General features: G+C 33.7%; 1 protein-coding gene across 2 annotated transcripts; it reads left to right on the plus strand.

Moving 5' to 3' along the window:
* The first annotated feature begins 1,087 nt into the window (after nt 1–1,087).
* LOC111044517 (venom dipeptidyl peptidase 4) lies at nt 1,088–20,250 on the plus strand. 2 transcript variants are annotated; one of them, XM_039424615.1, is made up of 15 exons: nt 1,088–1,329; nt 4,667–4,758; nt 7,416–7,490; nt 8,419–8,471; nt 9,223–9,416; nt 10,862–11,031; nt 11,488–11,591; nt 12,327–12,450; nt 13,970–14,184; nt 15,260–15,455; nt 16,136–16,317; nt 16,853–17,050; nt 17,801–17,961; nt 18,650–18,855; nt 19,886–20,250. In XM_039424615.1, exons 2-15 carry the CDS (start codon nt 4,708–4,710, stop codon nt 20,000–20,002), a joined length of 2,046 nt encoding a protein of 681 aa, XP_039280549.1. In that variant the 5' UTR covers nt 1,088–1,329; nt 4,667–4,707; the 3' UTR covers nt 20,003–20,250. The 2 variants fall into 2 exon arrangements, with proteins under 2 accessions (XP_039280549.1, XP_022185375.2); XM_022329683.2 differs by lacking the exon at nt 1,088–1,329 and adding an exon at nt 3,875–4,216.
* The last annotated feature ends 414 nt before the right edge of the window (nt 20,251–20,664 follow it).

Below are 20,664 nucleotides of genomic sequence, written 5' to 3' on the forward strand. Positions count from 1 at the left end.
CCGACTTTTCTGTGACTCCAGTTTCAGATTGGTAGTGTGTGTTTGGGTGTGAGTGTCTGCGCTGAGATAAATAGATCGAGTGAGTAGAGTATGTTATGGAGGGAGGTCTGTTCCAAGTCTGGTTGACTAGTTTGCCAATGACGTTGCTAAAGTGGGTTTAATTGAAACAGTAGGAGAATCGGAAAACAAAGAAAAGAAGAAATATGGGGATAGCGTAAATCACCAGGGCCATTCAGCTTCCACACTAGTTGTTCCTTTCCATTTCTTATACATGGAGTGTATTCTACTTGAAATAAAATCGATTCAAGATGGAAAAAAATTATCAATGTAATTTGGAAGCGGACCACTCTATTTAAACGTGCATCTTGCAATTCAGAGAGAAATGTGAATCCTACTTTGTTTTTCATTAGTTGAGAGTGTGAGTAATACTGTCCATAATAAAAAGTTCCAGTAAATCTTCCGTTGATGGCATCTCGCAAACTCTTACTAGAAAATTCACGAAATCCTTTTTTTTAATTCCATGAAAAAATATTATGTCGCCGTGCTACGTTAAAGAATGCAGAGTGCTTAAGCTTCTGTCTTTTATAATGATTGGTCAACAGGAATGAAGAGGATAATAATATATGATAAATAATAAATAATATGTAACCTTCTCCCTAATATGAATTGAAGAGGATTATGAATTAAGATAACGAAATAATTGAGTTGGATGATTATTCTAAGTGATAATGTTGGCCTTCATTATAGAATTACAAGTCATGTATTTACTGTAAACAGTAGTAAACCTCAACTACTGATATTGAAGATATTGTTACAAGTAGTTGATACTCTGATGTAGTTGTGCCTCAAACTGACTTTCCTGTCGGACGATCATGACAATTATTGATAATTGCTACTTAATAATAATTCAATTTGAACTTGCAGATTTTGAATTGTATTACAAAACATCAGCATTCTACAATCGAGGATGTATTTTGCTGAGTTCTGATGAAATTGCTGATGTTAAATGAAGAAATAAAATTATTGGTTTGTACAATCTGCTCAGCTGCGATACTTTTGAACAATGTTTGTAGAATCAATTTTATTGTAGATTCACAAGGAATAGAGAGGACTAATCCAAGGATAACAACATCGAACCGAATGACTGGAGATATTTGCAAAGAAGTGATTTTTGTTGGTGGCCTGATTTACTTGAGAGGTCGACCAGCGTAGAAAGGATCTTGATGACTGATAAGAGCTGTCGCCCACTCCTCAACCCCGCACCATCCACAGGATGAAGCAGAAAGGCTGTACGCTCAAATGAGTGGACTGGCACTCCGTGACTCGCAAGTAACTGCTCCATACTACCACAACCACTAATCTTGATTCTGGTTGAATCAATTCCATCACTCCTTCTACTCCGACCGACACCTCTGTCAGTCTTGCTGTACACACCATCAACTAGCCAGCAGCACCACTCCATTATCATTCACACCACGTAAACCTGATTGAATCTATCATCATCGATTCTGCTCCTCAGCCTACTCCTCCTCCTTCTTTTCTTCTTTATATTCCTTCTCACACTCCTCAATCCTCATCTTCCCATTCCTTCTCTTCCTCCTGCCTTTTGTTCCTCTACTGACGCACTGCCATTTTGGCTCGTAGTAGATTCACGGTGTAATTCAACAAACATAAATCTTGGACCTGCTTTCATCAGGATAAACATATACAGATGTGAATAATCCAGGATTTGTTGTTATGCAATAATTCTATCAACCGAAAAATTTCTGTTTGTCAGTTTGTATTTCCAATGAAACTCGAAAACGCGTTTTGATGGAATTTGGAATATAGTAGGTTCGTGATAAAAATAAAATTATTATGGTACGAATCTCATATCTGGGAAAACACGCTGAAGGTTCATGAAAGAGATAACTTAATCCTTCGGGTGGCAGCTGATCGGAAGAGAGTTACCAATCGGCTGTTCAAAACAAGACAGAGAAAGTGAGCGAGTGATAAAAGATTATAACAGCTGTTGAGTTTAAATTTAACTTTTTTACGAAGTTATTCGAAAACATTGCATGATTCGAGAAACATCTTCGGCCCAATTCACACAGAAGTGGCGTGGCGCGGGCGTGACACGGACGTGGCGATGGCGTCGCGCTGACGTTTTCAATTACCATATAAGCATACGATACGATTTAATGCAAACCATAATTGGAATTGGTCCACGTTTGCATTTGACCATAGTGTTTATGTAGGAGTGCTAGTGAAGTAATAGAAAGCTGTGCCACCCCCACGTCACTTCTGTGTAAATTAGATCCGAAATAATAGGTACAGAGAGCAACCGAGTGATAGAAAAGCAACGTAAATTGGAATTGACATTTCAAAACTCACAAATGTTGTTTTTGTAAGTAAAATTTTAAGTAAGGTGATAGAAATGCATCCAATTTCTTCAGTTTCCAATGTGTTGGTATCACCAGTTGCTGTTTGTATGTAAACAATCATAGGAGTCTAATAATTTCATATTTCGAATCAGGCAAGGACTAAAGTAGTAAAAAACTCAATATTTTATCAGCTCCTATTCCTTTTCCTATTGCTCATATTTCCTTTCCAATTGATCATACCTTCAAATTACATAAAAAAAAATATGATATTAATAATTATTGACTAATACACTAAATTTATCAATTTTGATAAAAACCAAATTTCGTTAAGCCTACATAATTATGCTCATTATTTACTGTACTTTCGAGCGAATATTTCTTAATATTATTAATGAATATAATCTATGGATTAATTTTCGATACTCTTAACGATTGATTTTCAGCATCTGAACGATTTGTAGATTATTCTAACTTTGTACGTATTCCATCCTTTCGATGTAGTGCATGAGCGATTAAGTTGACGAAATGAAACATGAGCGATAAGGTGACGAAATGAAACATTCCTGAATAATTCAAAATATCTGAAACTTTACACTATTTTCTCTTAATTTAATTTTTTGTCCAATTTTCTTGTTTTTCGAAATTTAATTTAAACGTGACTATGACTGCGACCATGCCCCGTTCCGGAGAGCCAATTTTCTGACTCCATCTGTTTAAAGTCTACAACTTAGCTAAATCTCGGAAACCGTCCCTGATACCAGCTGAAATATATTACCAGCTGAAATCTCAAATAGCCCTTGGGAATGAATGGAAAACCTGTAGTATTTGCATGCAATGAATTCTTCAGCTGACTTTAAATCAAAACATATTTTCTTCTTATACACTTTCAATGTTATTTTTATATCCTGAAAACGACGAAGGAGTGAGCCAATTTTGTTGTCCAACGAACTTGTAAAAAGGTTCGAAGAATACGGTATCAGGTTCAAAATTTGTAGATGGTTGATCAATCCTTTCTAAAGTTATTGTAGAACATACAAACAGACGGATAACGAGTTTGTCCTTGAGTGAGTCAAAAGTCAGAACTCGCTAACACTCGTTTAATACGGGTATCAGCTTTCCTCTATAGAAGGCTGTTCTCGGTAACGCTGTTCTCCTATCTTTCGTCACTCGCATAACAACGTGGACCTCAGACAACCAGTTATAATAATTGTATTTGTGATATGAGTCTTGTCCCATATTGTTATGACACTAGTAGTAAGTAGTAAGGAATGTTCATTGCTTGGAAAAGAAAAGCATTGAATAATTTGACAAACAAAATGAATCTATCAAATTATCATGGATTTTTTCAGAATAATTATATATCTTCTCAGATTCGTATTGAACTTTTCCATTGCACTATCAGAATAGAATCAAGAAAAGGAATCTGTTTGTGAAGAGAATAACAATTGATTCGTTAGTTGAATAGGATAATCAGTCAAGTCACCTTCAAAGATGAAATAGTTCGTTCAGTTCATTTTTCATTTTTGCTCACTTGGTCATGAAAACGTTTTTCTCGTCTATATTAGATATTCAATACTTGTTTAATTTAATACACATCGGTTATGAGTTTTGTGTAGTCTATCAAAACCTACCAACGACTAATCAGTGGTTGATTAACATTAAAAACCGCTTCAATTGATTTTTTATTCATGTTGATAATTCGACAATGAAATATAATATTATAACTCTACTTACTAGTTCACTCATTTTTTCATCAATAATTCGAGACTCTCAGACCAAGCGTTTAATGACAAGAGAGGAAATGATTCAGTCACCATTTCACCCAGAAATGTTCAACGGGATTTGGTATTCAGGTAAGTTTCGCGAGAGATTTAAAATTATCTTCATGTACCAAAAGAAATTTCTAAAATCAATTTGTATTGTTTTTTACTATACAAATATTACTCTACTTCACTTCTGAAAACAATACTTTATTGGAGATCTTGAGTCATTCAAATTTGAACAGAAATTTATTAAAAATTATTGTAGAATCTGAGTTTTTTCAAATTAGGTTTGTTTACAAGTGATTTGACAAAGCAAGCGGTTGTTCGCGCTGTATCTTATTTGATTAGTCTCTTTCGTATCAGAAATAGGCTAATGATTAAAATCCAAATCCACTCACTCGATAATAATTTGATAGCATTAGGCTCACACGATGACTTTAAATTTATATGACATACATGTGAATGCATAATGAGATTTTAGAGGAATAGTTCTAGAAAAAAATGCTATTTATTTAAGTAACGTGTTTTTCCAATTTTCAGATACTGGGATAGTTTATAATGATCAACAAGTGCTGAAATTAATGGATGTAACTACTAAACAAAGCGTGGTTCTAGGGGATGGAACTTACCTGGTAAGTTTCCAAGTTTTAATATTTTTAAAGGTAGTATTCATGTTACCTTTAATGTACATCGAAAGATCAGAGAGGTGACAGGGCTTGGAAGAAAGTTGATTCATGGGTCATTACTCAATCATAGAGGGGAAATCATAGTGGATATTGCAGAGAAGAAAGACACTTGGATAGCATACCTTGAGAAGTTGTTTGAACATGATAGAATCCATTCAATTGGACAGATAAGGGCAGAAAGTGGGTCGCCCATTTTGCTATCAGAGGTACAAGCAGCAATTAATCAAATGAAGGAGGGAAAGGCAGCGGGGCCGGACAACATTCAGGTGGAATTCATCAAGTTTCTAGAGGAAAAAGGATTACAGAGCATCACAAATCTTTTCAATAAGATATACTCATCTGGCAATATACCGCATGACTGGTTGGTCTGAGAATTCATTGCTCTTCCCAAGAGGCCGGGGGCAAAGAGATGTGATGACCACCGCACCATAAGTCTCATGAGCCACCTTTTGAAAGTTTTTCTCAGAATAATTCATAGAAGAATTTACAAGAGATGTGAAGAACAAATATCTCGGAATCAGTTTGGTTTTGTCAAGGCAGTTGGAACGACAGAAGCGTTATTTGCTTTGCAAGATTTGGTCCAAAGGTGTAGAGATGTAAATTGTGATGTTTTTTGCTACCTAATTGATTTATAGAAGGCTTTTGACCGGGTAAAACATGAGAAAATGGTTGAAATAATGAGAGGAACAGGGACTGATGAAAAGGACTTGAGGATAATCATAAACCTGTACTGGGGTCAATCTGGAACAATGAGGGTGGATGAAGAAACAACAGAAGAGATAAAGATAAGAAGAGGAGTGCGACAGGGATGTATGTGTCTTGTCACCGTTATTGTTCAACTGCTACTCTGAACAGATCTTTAGAGAGGCATTGGATGGTGAGGACGAGGATGGCATACCAATACAAGGTCAGAGACTCAACAATATAAGGTATGCAGATAACACCATAGTGCTTGCTGATAGTGAAGAAGGTCTGCAGCGTCTAGTAAACAGAATAGTAGCAGTTAGTATGGAGTATGGTCTTGATATCAATAGTGAAAAGACGAAATTCATGTTGATCTCCAAACACAGAAACGATAATGCCAAATATTCATCAATCACCAGAAGTTGGAGCGAGTGGAACACACAATTTACTTGGGAACAACAATAAATGAAAAGTGGGACATGACACAAGAGATTAAGTCACGCATATTCAGAGCAACAGCTGCCTTTAATAGAATGAACAAAGTTTTCAAGAGCCATGATGTTACCATTGCAACTAAGATTCATGGACATTGAACAAGAAAATTATCAAGAAAATTGAAGCTTTGGAATTATGGCTGTACCGAAGAATGCTCAAAATATCTTGGACAGAGCATGTAACAAATAAAGAAGTTCTAAGACGGATGAAGAAATCTAAAGAAATTCTGAACACCATTAAGATCCGTAAGCTTCAATACTTAGGTCACATAATGAGAAATGAGTCCAGATACTCTCTGCTGCAGCTCATCATGCAGGGGAAGATAGATGGAAGGAGAGGACCAGGAAGACGAAGGATATCCTGGTTACACTATCTTAGGGAATGGACCGGGAAGACATCTGTTGGACTTTTCCGAATTGCTGTCAACAGAGTCAGATTTGCCCTGCTGGTCGCCAACGTCCGAAACGGATAGCGCACTACAAGAAGAAGAAGATTCATGTTACCTTTAGTATTCATGAGTTACCTTCATGTAACACAAACACATCGTAAAGTATGGAAGTGAAGAGAATGTTTAAGTATCGATCACGGTTCACCACGACGGGATTCACACCTGATATTCTTTTTACATACCTGATATTTTGAAAAATATTCTTAACAAGTTCGCATTTAAAGTTTCCCTCTAAAACGCATTTCCAATAATTATAGTTGTAACATTCCAAAAACAATTGAAAATATCAGTTCCCCGTATTCAGTATTTCATTGCCATCTGATAGAAATAGGTGGAAATAGGAAAACATTTAGGAAAATAGGGAAACTATTCGAGTTTTTCATTAAGAGGTTCCTATCTTTGACACTTGATTGCGGACGTACAGATGATACTACACGAGTTAAAGTAGTTCTCATCTATCCAGTGTATTTTGCCAAATTACCATGACAAATTGGAGCATCCAATACTAACCCAAAAAGTCAACATTTCTCAATCCATCAATGAGATGCAGCCCGATTAAAAATAGACTCCTCTGATTCCCCATCACGTGCCTTACGAGGCGGCCATTTGAAGATTACATTCCACGCATAATGGCATTGATAGACCTTTAAAAAATATTTCCTAGTAATATCTCACACACAGGTTGTTTTATTCGAATACAGCGATAGGTAACGCTTAATGGAAAATTCTATATAATATAATAAAAATAAATCCCAGTAATATCTCACACACAGGTTGTTTTATTCAAATACAACGATAGGTGACGCTTAATGGAAAATCCTATACATAATATTATACGTTCAGTGGGTAACTTTTTTTGTGTCAAGTTTGTGTTCTATTTTGCCCAGAAATCAAAGCTTGTGTTCTCTGATATCTTTTGCAATCATAAAATATTCAATATTGATATTGCTGAGCAGCTTGAAATTCCTTGTTTCAGAAGACTTATCAAACTTCAAGCTTCCTTTTAACGAGTGATAATCAATGGATTCTCCTTCAACATGATTGTAAGAGTGTGAGTAACAAGAATATTTCAGAAATTATTACAAAAAAAGTGTTTTTGTTTTTCCTCCCTCTTTCATCATTGAATATCAATTAACCATTCATCGGGTTATTAGTTTCTGTATTATTTATTATTGGAGCGAGCGAGAGTTTTCAGGAGTAAACTCACTGTGAAGTCAGCTCAGTTTCAAAAAATTATCACTCCACACATTTTGCAATATTGAAGTCAATACAATTCGAGACGAAAGTCTGGAAACCTGTATGTAATTAATCACGCGATTAATATTGCAGCTCCATTATGTTCAGATACTGCTAAAAGATGATGAATCTAACACTCTTATTCTTTTCAAGAATGAGAATTGAGATCTAACAATGTTTTTAAGGGTTACTCAATTTTTTAATTTGTTCAAGGTGTGGTGACTCATTTATTCCAAATAGCGTTCAATACAGCATTTCAATTATCTCTTTACGATGAGAAAAAAAGGAAAAAAGTTTTTTTCAGTTTAGATATGAGACAACAATGAGGGGAGCAGAGCGAGCTAGCCGACTACAATATTAACTACTCATACCGAGAATGTGTTGTAGACAATTTGATTCACACAAATCAAATTTTGTACTTTGTGGCATGCACATCTACATCTTTTCTTTTCTCTTTCATACTGTGGTTCTGGAAAATAAATGTGATTCAATACCATGTGGCCAGCTTGGAGTGTATCATTTTTCTGAACAACATACTCCAGAATCAGGAAAACTCGAGTTTGGCACTTGTTTCTGAATCCTCTTGCTAGAAAATTATCTATCATCGATTCTATCCACGTGATTTAGTTGTATGAATCTCGTTAAAATCACTTAAATACTATAATACGTTTGGATTCATTACAAGGATTGCATTGAAGGTAGCTTATTATGATATTTCCATTTATTATGTAACTTTTCTACAGGTCTATCGATATTCTAATTTGTGTAACTACACAATTGTCGAGATAAAAAGTGGGTGAGTCGAAACTCAATTCAAATATTCTTTGTCCCTTACTTCTCTTCTTTTTTTTTAGTGTGACAAAACTTCGATAATATAGTGATAAATTTATTCATTATATTCAATTTAATCAAATATTCTTTGTCCCTTACTTCTCTTCTTTTTTTTGTGTGACAAAACTTCGATAATTTCTTCGTTAGCATTATCAATTGTATATTAATTCATATACTGACCTGAATTGATACAGAATAAATAAACTGCAACTCACTGCCAACACACAAGGAATCTTATGTTGGCAGTGCCAAGTATTACAGTGATGTTATTGATGCACTAAGTTACAATCAATGTTATTTATATTGTATTGTAAAAATATGTATTTGTAATTTTTGGCAATAAATTCAATTCAATTCAATTCAATTCATATGTTTGGCTCTCTATTATTTTAGAGCAACTTTACACTTTCCATTTGTCTGAGATTGATAATGATTAAACATTGGACGCTAGTTTACACTGCGAACGTTTATGTGGAAATTTAAATTCCACACACATCAAAATATCATTCATTTCCAATCATGCAGAGCTAGAAAAGTTATTCTATGATTTGATATATATACAGTCTAATTTGAAAACACTTGGATGTTTTCAAAAATATCACTTATTTATTGTAAAATAACTGAAGTTTAATAGTATCTAAAGTTTAATTTGAATGAATTTGAATTGAAGACAATTTCCTCGTTGAGCTAATAATGTATGTTATTGCACTCGTCAGTACACCTTACAAAGTGGCTGGCGGCAAAAAACTTCAACTATTCAGATGGATACCTAACAGCCATTCATTTGTTTACGTGATGGACAACGATGTCTACTTCCAAGAAAATCCGTCTGAATGGGGCTCTATAAGGTTGACCTCTGATGGAGTTCCAGGCGTCATTTTCAATGGTATTGGCGACTGGGTCTATGAAGGTAATTTAATGCTACTAAATAAGTAAGTTTCTCTATTATTTGAACGATGCGCTCATATGAAATAGATGAATTTCCAAGTCTTGATTGTTTTCAAAGGAGAGTATTAAGATTCAGTTTAACTTGGTCTATACTATGACCTATAGGCTAAACCATGGATTTTTATTATTATTTTCATTCCATCTTCCTCTATTTATAAATTTTGAGAGATATTATTTCAAAGTTTTGCTTCCCACTAGTAAACGTCAAGGTATCATATAGCCTCGGTACTTACTACTTGCTTCGGCCTCAGTTAGTTTATTGATATAGGTGTCAAGATTTTCGCATAAATGACAAATGACATCATGCAAAACTGTATTTCACTATCAGTGGTGGAATTTTAGATCTAAATAGGTAAATCAAAACTATAATATCAGAGTGATCAGAAGGATTTTCGTATTATTTCATGGTTGGGGCCTTTCAAACAAAGATTATTGAAGATCTTACATAATTATGTATATGGGAAAAGGAAATGAATAATCAACACAAAATAAAGCTGAGGCATGGATAAGTATTGTCACAATGAGTGTTTTTGCAGCTATTCTATGATGTTTTGTACGTTATAACCTGTAAATAAATATTGTTGACTGGATTATTGTTATTTTAGCTAAGAAGCTAATCAGAGCTAACTATAGAACTTCAATGTAATCATCAAGAAGTGAAATCCTTTGTAATCAAGATTGATACGTGCCTCCACACTTGAAAAAATGAATTGGATTTGTAAAACATGCTTCAAGAGCATATTAGATTTAATTTAAAGAAAAAACACTCTGAATTTTTTATAGAAAAAAGTATTTTGTGATGAAATGATGTAATATATTACGGTATGTAAAATATTCACTCTGCCCTTCTTTTTTAAATGTCTTGTATTTCTATCTTGGATTACTAGATACACAAATCATAAATCTATAATTACTTATATTTTTAATTTTCAAGTTATTCCATCCCTACAGAATAAATTTTGATATTTGAGCTCATTCAATTTTAATGTTTACAGTATTTTCAATCAATGATCGCATTTATTTGATTGGTGATAACACTACCCTAAGTTCAAATTCAACGAGCTCTTTCCTTTTCATATTCCTCTTCCGTATTTCTAAAAAATTGGGGAAAGAAAGCATTGTTTTCTCTCATTTGAATCGGAGGATAACAAGAATAATAAAAATAATATGAAAATATGAATAAACTGGAAAATAATATGACAATATATTTTATTTATTCAAGCTGTACTATTAGGCTATCATAGACCCTTTTTGCAGGGGTAAAATTTATGGGGGTACTGGAGCTGAATTTTGCTGAAATTTGGGGGGGGGGGGCACGAGCACGATCATGATTGTCGACAATCATGGTTAGATAAGATTAAATCATTATAGGTGTACAAGAGTTATACTGATCTGTATTATTCTCAGAGGAGGTACTCCGCAAGTCTAGAGCCATGTGTTTTTCACCTGGAGGAACAAAATTCGCTTATCTTCGTTATGATGACTCCAATGTCGCGGAAGTGCATTATCCAGAGTATGGTTCACCAGGAAGTTTGAAAACGCAGTACGTGAAAGATAAAACAATGCGATATCCAAAGGTGAGTTGCGACAACATTGAAAGTTATTTTCTCATCCCATTATCAATGGATGAATGAATTTATTTGCCAAAAACAAAATACAAAATACCCTAACTAACATGTTTACATTATAAGCAAACTTATCATTCATCAGAGCGTATTGTTCATAAGTTTGCACATGTGCTACATGTAGCCGATCATAATTCAAGCACTTTCAATGAAAAACGCTTGCAATGACAAATTCTCGATTCTACAATCGAAGAAATAGAGAATGATATATTCTATCTTCCCTCTCTGATTCTACCTTGAAAACTAGAAAAGTTCTAGCCTCTGTGATTTTAAAGCTGATTAGTAGAGGAGCATTCTTCAGATGCTTTGACAAACTAATGATTAATCTCAGGCATTCCTATCGTTTATCGGTTGTAGTTCAACCTGAATGAGGCTCATATTAATAATTATTTGTATTCTATTTGTCAGGTAGGAACTCCCAATCCAAAAGCTAGCGTGCACTTGATTGATTTGAAAACAAGGAAAGCAATAGAGATTGATGGCATACGTGCACCACTTGATCTTGTGACAGAGTGAGTGGCAATCATTGATTCTATCATTGAACGGAAGCTTCCAAATTATTGTTCACTTACATATTTTCCATCATGGTGAGCCATCTTGTTTTGAACTTGAAGAAATTCTAATGCAATAAATGCAGTGGGCATTAAAATAACGTATCATGTCAGCATTATTCTTATTCCAATTATTCATTAATGACATAATTCTCTTGCCGACTTTAAAACTCAAAGCACACAGAAGACGCGCCACGCCTCGATTAATCCGCTAATGCAAATGTTAATTTACGTAGGGTGGCAAATCAACTTCCGGTGTGAGCATTCCAACTCATAAATGCTTAGTATTGAACCCAAATACTTTCAAAAAGCGCGGTGCGTCGAGCCTTCTGTGTGCTTTAATCTTGATACTAACAATATAAATCAAGTGAATAGTTTACTCAAAGTATAAACAAATTTTTATAAAAGTGAAAAATAAGATTAGATAGGCCTAGATTAGCCCGAGTTTCAAGTGAGATAAGTAATCCAAATCTGAAGCATGGTTTGTTTATGATCTTGTGGTTCAATAAAAAGTAATGGTAAACTGCGAGCTTTATTATTTTTATGATTCGATAATATCATTGTAGCCTACACTATAGAGTAAAGATACCGTTTATTTACCTTTATTGTCTCTGCCTACACTAAGTTGATCTAATTATGCCTTACGATGTCAGCAATCATGTAAATAAATTACAGTATTTGCATCTACTTTTCCAGCGACTACATTCTTGCAAGAGTAGCCTGGGTAGATGATGATAATGTAGTGGCTGCCTGGACTAATAGAGCGCAGACTATAGCGGTGTCTATGATATGTAAAATTAGCACAGCAGAATGTCACAAGGTACCAACATAATTTCATCAATATTAATAGGAATTGAATTATTCAGCACACCGTCAAGTCATATAAACTCGGCCTCGTGTATACCGAGAGGAAGGTTATTTGCCGAATTGACCGAGTTTTTGGGATAGATTTCATGAATGTTACGAGGGGTTCAATAGAAAAAATATGTTCCATATTATTGAACAGTTAGATATTGCCAAAACCTTCATTGGAGAAATTCCTTGAAGGGTATTAGAGAAATCCGGACTGGGAGTTTTGAAGGTAGAGTTTTCAAGACTCTTCAGTACTTTTGAGAATCAGAATTTTGAGAGATCAATGTCGCTAATATATATTTAAATTTCAATAAATAACCACGATGCTCATTCTATGTATTACTTTAAAAAAGAATTCTATGAATGCAATCACACATCATGATAACAATGCAATATATCATGCATAATATGAGATTCCAAATAATTAGGGAAATATTGGCTCTACAATCACTTGGGGAGTAAAGACGTTTCAGATTAGATATAAAATGATGATGTCATGTACTGTACAATGAAGCTGTTGTTCAGTTTAGATTTTGTTCTGTTCAGATTAGACTTTATTCTATTCGGTTTGTTGTTTTCTTGTTGCATTATCAATAAATATATTGATGAGCAAAGTTTATTTTGAATTATGGTGCCAACTCAGATACAATTTCATATAGACTTACTGAGTAAACAAAAAGTCGCGCAGCCCAACATCCAAAGCAGTGTAGGAGTAAGTAACGGGTGGATTCGTAAGTGTGATTTGAGTACCGTATGCTTTGTTGTCAAGAAAGTGTGTGTCACACCACACCACCAGACGTCAGTAAGCTTGAGTTACCGTGAACCAAAATCGTATGCAATGTTTCAGTAGATTGCATATTTTTCTAGATCATTTGACATCAAACAAATCCATTGAATATCGATTTTTCCTCGTTTTGACTATAGGTGAACATTGATTGTAACAGAAATATGATTCATATCAGTAACGGCCTATTAGCAATACGAAGACGAGAATTCCAGAAACATCCTGCTCAAGTGGCGACCAATGAATATATCCAGATTAAATCAGCCTAGCTGAATTTTGCTTCTGTTCTCTCAATGGTTTAGTAATGTTTGTAACCTAGTGTTTGGTTGAGTAATTTTGTTATATCTTACAGCAAATATTGACATAATTTATATCATTAGTACTATTTCCGTCCCGTTCATTCATTCATCTCGTGATCATTTGTAATTGCACTAAATTTAATAAATACAAACCTCTTAAAATAAGTCTATATCATTCCGAGAAACCTTGTGTTATTATTATTACAGTATTATTATTATTATTATTATTATATTATTATTATTATTATTATTATTATTATTATATTATTATTATTATTATTATTATTATTATTATTATTATTATTATTATTATTATTATTATTATTATTATATTATTATTATTATTATTGTTGAGGTTGAAGTGACGAAGATGCTGTTTTGGATCAGTACCATGTTATTTGCAGATTTTGGAAACTAGGCAGGACGACGGCTGGGTTGAATATCCAATATTCTTCTTCAAGAGCGTGAAGTTTTTCGTAACTCTTCTGCCTCAGCCTCAAGGTGATGCCGGCACATTTCAACATCTGACCGTTGTTTCGAGTGCGGGTCAAAGAGCACTTACCACCGGCAAACGAGTTGTCTATTCTATTGTCGATTATGATACCACCAATTCATTGATGTGAGTATCTTGCCTCCTGAAAAAAATCAAATCTTATACATTGAAATTTTTAGATCTTGAATCTTAATAATAAAAACCAAAACTAATTCTGAAATTACAGTTCATTAGAGATGATAAATTTCTTCATGACAATCTGATAAGTCTAAATCATTTTAGAGTCACCAGATTTGATTCAAATCTGATTTAAAGAGTATTCGAGTAACATTTAATGATGATGAACATAAATGCTATAAACTATTGCTGATGCTTCACAGTAATCGATAAAATACAGTGATAAATGAATTAAAATATCAATCAACTAATAAAAATGTGTGACTACTGTCCATCGAGTCAAATAGGAAATCAGTAAGACAGAGTATCTTTTATTTTGTTTACCATTGCATACTTTTGATATGGTGTTTGGAGACTTCCAGCTATGATAATAACGTATAATATTCCACATTACTTGATTGAAGAGTATTTGAAGATCTATATATAATGCTCAATTGGATATTGTTAGAAATATCTCTTATTTTTAAATAGATAATTAAAATTCTCAGCTGTGTGCTCTCTGTTACAGTATTACTAGATTCGTGAGTGTATGCTACTTCAGCCACTGTTGATACATTACCTATCTATTTTGGATGAGAGCAGTGCACAATAACTCAATTCTTCTACGTTTCTTCCAGTGAATCGATTCATATTTGAAACGGAAGGGCCTCAGAACTGCGATATTCAATTTGTCCAGTGTATGAACATAAGCTGAGAGGTTCTATTTAACTATGTTTTAATGATAGAATTAAAGGTTAGGATGGCTGTGTTTTGGCTTCTAAATGGCAATATATCAATATTATTATTTTAAATGTGATGATTATTTTATATAATAAACACAAAATAACGAGAAGTTGAAATTCTCGCACTTTTGAGATATCGCACTCACGAATTACACCCTTTGAAACGGAATATCAATTAATGCCTCATAGAGAACTGAGAAATATCAAGCTATATTATTATAAAGACAATAAATCATGATAAACTGTCATTATTCAGGAAAAAATAGGAAATAATAATGTGCTTATTGATTTTTAATGCGCAGCTACTACTTGGCTACTGACGAAACCAATCCTACAAGACTACAACTCTACGTAATCCCTGACAATAGTTCAACGGCTGAGAAATGTCTTTCGTGCAATATTTGCGGAACCGCTGAAGCAGCAATGAGTCTCCAAAAATCGTATTTCATACTGTATTGTTTTGGGCCTGATCCTCCTTCTTTTTATGTTTATTCGAGTGTGAGTAATTTGGTTCTTGTATTTTTCTCAGAGTTTTACCACTATCATAGCTGGAAAAGTTTGATCATTCTCAACACTAGGTACCACATCTAGAAAATTCTCAATTATATAAATTTTTAGATAACAACTTTGATTAACTATTTTGCTGGTGATGCCTAAAAAATACTTTTACTTTATTTTTTTACAGTTCAATTTTTTTCATTTCGGGCTCTATTAGAATCCTAGTTTGAGATATGTGTTTTTTAAAGTTAAGAGCATGATATATGCACCATATACGTAGAATGCTTATCTACATTGAGGCATGTAGGCATGGTCGCATGATAATGATGTGCTTCATTCAAGAGTTAAAACAGCAGCTATTCTATCCCTATGGGATAGAATACATGTCCTATAACCATTGTAAAGCATGGATATGAACAGTACGATTACTTCTCGATTTCCGTTTACCACGATGACATTGAAATGCTTAGAAATTATCAACAGCGTGTAGATAGATTAGAGGTTGGGTGTTATAGATTAGTACCGTAAATTAGAGGTGAAGACCAAAATCTACACCGCGACTTACTCGTTCTGTTCGCACCTATTCTTCACTATTGAACTGTTCTTCACTTTTTCAAATATGTACAATTCCTATTTTCCCTCATTGTTCAATAACTTAAAATTTGACATGACTGTTTCAGAAAGGGGAGTTGATTACTACATTAAAAACCAATTCGAATTTGGAGAAGAGGCTGGAAGAAATATACCAGCCGTCCAAAGTTAACGATGAGATCAGTACAGGCGATGGAATGACAGCTCGTGTTCGACTAATCCTGCCTAGTAGTTTCATCAGTAACAAAAAGTATCCTCTTCTTCTTAGCATGTGAGCAGAAAAAAATGAATTTAGATTGGGATAGTTGTAAACTATTCTACCCTATCCCTTTCCATATCAAGCCAGTGAATGCTGAATTATTCCTTCACATTATGTTGGTTTAGGATGGTAATATAAGTTTAGAATAATAATTGTGCAAGTTGAGGATGATGGTGAGGAGTACGGGAACATGATTGGATGCCTGAATAACTCCACTCCTCAATCTGGAAATCTAACCTTTACAGATCGGAGTTTTACGAGAGTTTTTTTCAATTCTTGTCTTCTTCAGTAAATGGCCACACTTCTTTCACAATCCCATTCCTCGAGAACGCTCTGTAAATTTTATAATCGAATTGTATTAATTTTTTATCCAGCTTGTAACATTGGGATGGATTAAATTCTTCCATTCATCAATTTCTCCAAGAGGAGAAAAATTAGATTCATCAGGAAGATTTGAAGTATGACAGCGAAGTTGATACAATCAATACAAAAGTATGGAAAGAAAATTTTTCAAATAATTCACTATAGAATCGAATGTATTTTTCAGAGGTGACGAACCAGATGGAACACAATTCGACGACAAATACTATGCTCCAGATTTCGACAGCTATATGGCAACAGTTAAAAATGTTATTGTAGGTCATATTGATGCAAAAGGTTCAGGAAGAAGAGGGAATAAATTAAAATTTGCGATTTATAAAAGATTTGGGGGACCTGAAATCGATGACATCATATATTTGACAAAGTAAGTACCGTAGGAGGTAGTAACAGATCATAGCCTAGCAAACGGTGGCTAGGGTCTTCCAACTTTATTTATTATATCACCACCTCCCATTGGTCACCAAAAGTGGTGTCAACTCAAAAAATTCAAAAGGAAAAGCAATCTCAGAAGTTGAAATAATAATCGATGTGATGTTTATTAGAAAACTTGTTCAATGGAAGAGAGTTATCAAGAGGCTCTTAGCCAGATAGTGTGAATACTAGAATAAATTGCCAACTTAAAATGAGGAAATTGAATTGTCCTCAACAACCGGTATAGCAGTAGCTCTTTGAATGGTATTAATGATTTATAGTCGCAAAAATAGATTCACTAGATTTCTAAATATTATAGGCTACCTACTAGAATAATAACCATATAAGCCAACTTTTTAAAAACTTTCAGGGAAATTTTGAAATCAGCCTTTTAAAATATATTGAAATATACATCCATATCTTTTTTCTCTATCCAACTATCTGTCTATCTATTCATCCTCTTTCTCACGCAAAAACTTATCTAGGGGTATAAAAAGAATTAATTTTCATGTAATTTTTGTTTCCATTCATGATTATCAAACAGAATTTATAATAATTAAGGAGGAAGAGGAGTAATAATATTATTCATATTGATTATTGAAGTAGAATTCAGAGTATACTTTATTTTAACAGTAGTTATATTACTGGATCTTAGACTATATGCTGCTTCAAGAGTTTTCTCTTCATTTACTCGTATTCCCAGGAAATTGATTGAAAAATACGTGTATATTGATGCAAATCACATAGGCATCTGGGGCTCCTTGTATGGAGGATACGCTACAGCTATGGTTCTTGCCAAAGATAGAGAAAACATCTTCAAATGTGGAATTTCAGTAGCTCCTAGAACCTGTTGGTCATTTCATGGTGAGTCAGATGCAAGTTAAACATTCTCAATTTTTAAATGTATATTCCTCAATTCCACTAAGAGAACATCCTATCCCTACTAAGGAAGTGCCTGGAGTGTTGAAGATGGACATGTAGAAGGGCAATGTAGGAAAGCGATCAAATACGTCATTATCAGCGGTCATTATTTGGTAATCAAAGTTCTACATCAAAAGAAAGTTTTAAAATTCACATTCACATTTGACTAGCGTACTCACGAACTAGTAGGTTTTATTGAAAGTGGGATAAAATTAATAAAGTATGTTGGAAAAATAAGGTTTTATGGAAAATTACACTATTATGTTGGTGTATAATATAACACTTCATTTGATATCTTGACCATTTCACAGATTCAGTCTGCTATCGGTGGACCGCTCATGGTTTTAAATCCTATCTCACTTTTGTATCAACCATCACCTCATCACAAGTTTCATATTTATGTGGACAATAGCATACCTATTAGCCTAATACGTCAAGTGTTATTGTGCATTATACAATGATTCATTATTACAATGATCATTATACTCATTATACAATGATTCAAATTGCTATGAACCTATGCGGTTGCCCGGTTGCATGAAGGTTGAAACATTGTACACATGATTTTTCTTTTCAAGTTAACATCAAGGGAATCAACAATAATAATTGAATTCTCATTGCATTTATTCAGATAGTATCTACACAGAGCGATACATGGGTTCATTGAGCGATAACAAAGCCGGCTACAATAACTCTGACGTAACCAAGCTTGTTGAGGGACTCAGAGGGAAAACTTTTCTACTAGTTCATGGTACAAGTGATGACAATACTCACTATCAACACACTGCAGCACTCGCTCGATCTCTACAGACTAATAATATCCCGTATCAGATGATGGTGAGCAATCTACATACAGTAAATTCAATCTACTTTTAAACATATTCTTGAAAAGTATGTAAGTTTACCATAGAGAAAGCATAGAGTTGTTTGTAGACTAACCACATTATTGCTTTGTCTCTGATAAATAGAGAAACCATAAATGTCACTGATACCATACAGAAAAAAATAGCATAAGATGATGTGATTTTCTTTGAGATGAAGCCAATTTCTTGCTTACTCAAACTTATAACTTTCCATTATTGTTGATGATTATCGTCTTGGCCGGGTGAGAGTATATGCACGGCACAGTATTAGAGTCTCCCAGCGTCACATATTTTCACGAAAAAGAGCTACTTGAACTATCGGCATGAGTAAACAGTGGTATTTTGCAAACTGAACAACTTTTGACACTTCCTAATGATATTATGTTAGTATTAAACAAATTTCTATTGTAATAATTCGTGATGTGAATCAGCTACATAGGTAGTTTTACGGATAGACAATACTACATTTCACCCTTAGTGATTGCAAATGACCTAATTCCACTCGTCGATGGAGATGAATTGAATATGACTTTGGATTCAGAACTCAGAACCAAACTGGAAAGTCCAAGTTGAAGAAGGAAAGGAAAACAGCTTGGATGGAGTTGACATCAAAATTGCTGGAGATATCAATATTAAGTCTAGAATTTTATTATTTATTTATTTATTTATCACATTGTGTACAAATACTTAGCATGAGGAAAGGCACAACAGGCTAATGCCCAAAACTGTCCCATTTCCAATTTATACTATACTGTCCAAATCAAAATGTTGGTTATGTCACTTTCACTTTTCAAAATACAATTTACGCTCTTCAATACTCAGATAAACGAGCAAATTTTGAATCAAATAGGTACTATTAGAGTCTAAAATCATGAAAAAGTAACTCACTAATTATTCAAAAAGTCTAAATTTCGAATGAAACTAGAAATTTTTGTGCTAAAAACTTTATAGAAAACAACAGCTGTTTGTTATATGGATTATGAAACATGACTTTTTCTTTTCAGAGTTATATCGATGAGTCATTTTCTCTTCATCGTTACTCCTCTTTTAATATCCAACGGCATCACATGACTAACATGGAAAATTTCTGGAATAACTGTTTTAGTCTGGATTCAACATAAATATTTATGAATGTTGACTGACTCCTATCGAGCACTGGGAGTTTCAGTGAGGGCTCATTCAACACTCAACTGCACTATTCAGCTGATTGTAATCTCTATTCAATTTAATCTTGAAAAGAAGATATCTGACAAGTTGTAAACAGATAACTAGTCTGAAGATAATAGAATTGATTTATGAATAATTATTGTATTTTTGTGAATAGTAAATATGGATTATAAGTAAAGTAACCTTCATTCTGGATTCTCAATGTTATGTTGATATTATTTTTTTATTGCCTACCACTTCTCTCCTTCCAATGAATCGAGTCCTGGTTGCGAATGAAACAATTTTGGATGTCGTGATGTCTGATATTGTTGATGTCCATCATATTGAATCTGTATAATATGTGTTAAAATTGTATAAAGTGTATGGTGACAATACAATAAAGATAAAAATTTCATTTTTTTTTTTTTTTTTTTAAGATTACGTCCTAAAGACTCCAGTCATGGAGTATAAGACAAGTCATGTTATTACATAATAATTCTAACACTAAGTGGTTCAACCTAGTTTAGGTTCGAAAGGAATTCTTGTACACTATAAAAAGCTCTATCAACTAAATATTTTTTAATTTGTTTTTTGAAAATCTTCAAATCATCATTACTTTTCAAGATTTGAGGTAGCT

Source organism: Nilaparvata lugens, chromosome 3, assembly GCF_014356525.2.
Source record: "Nilaparvata lugens isolate BPH chromosome 3, ASM1435652v1, whole genome shotgun sequence".
In the NCBI taxonomy this organism is placed as follows: domain Eukaryota; kingdom Metazoa; phylum Arthropoda; class Insecta; order Hemiptera; family Delphacidae; genus Nilaparvata; species Nilaparvata lugens.

Bases quoted from the DNA above. Each gene is read 5' to 3' on its own strand.
- LOC111044517 (XM_022329683.2), top strand. From the start codon at position 4,069: ATGAAATATAATATTATAACTCTACTTACTAGTTCACTCATTTTTTCA. The intron at 15,456-16,135 runs GTGAGTAATTTG...TGACTGTTTCAG, and splicing joins CTTTTTATGTTTATTCGAGT to AAAGGGGAGTTGATTACTAC. The intron at 17,962-18,649 runs GTGAGTCAGATG...GCATTTATTCAG, and splicing joins AACCTGTTGGTCATTTCATG to ATAGTATCTACACAGAGCGA.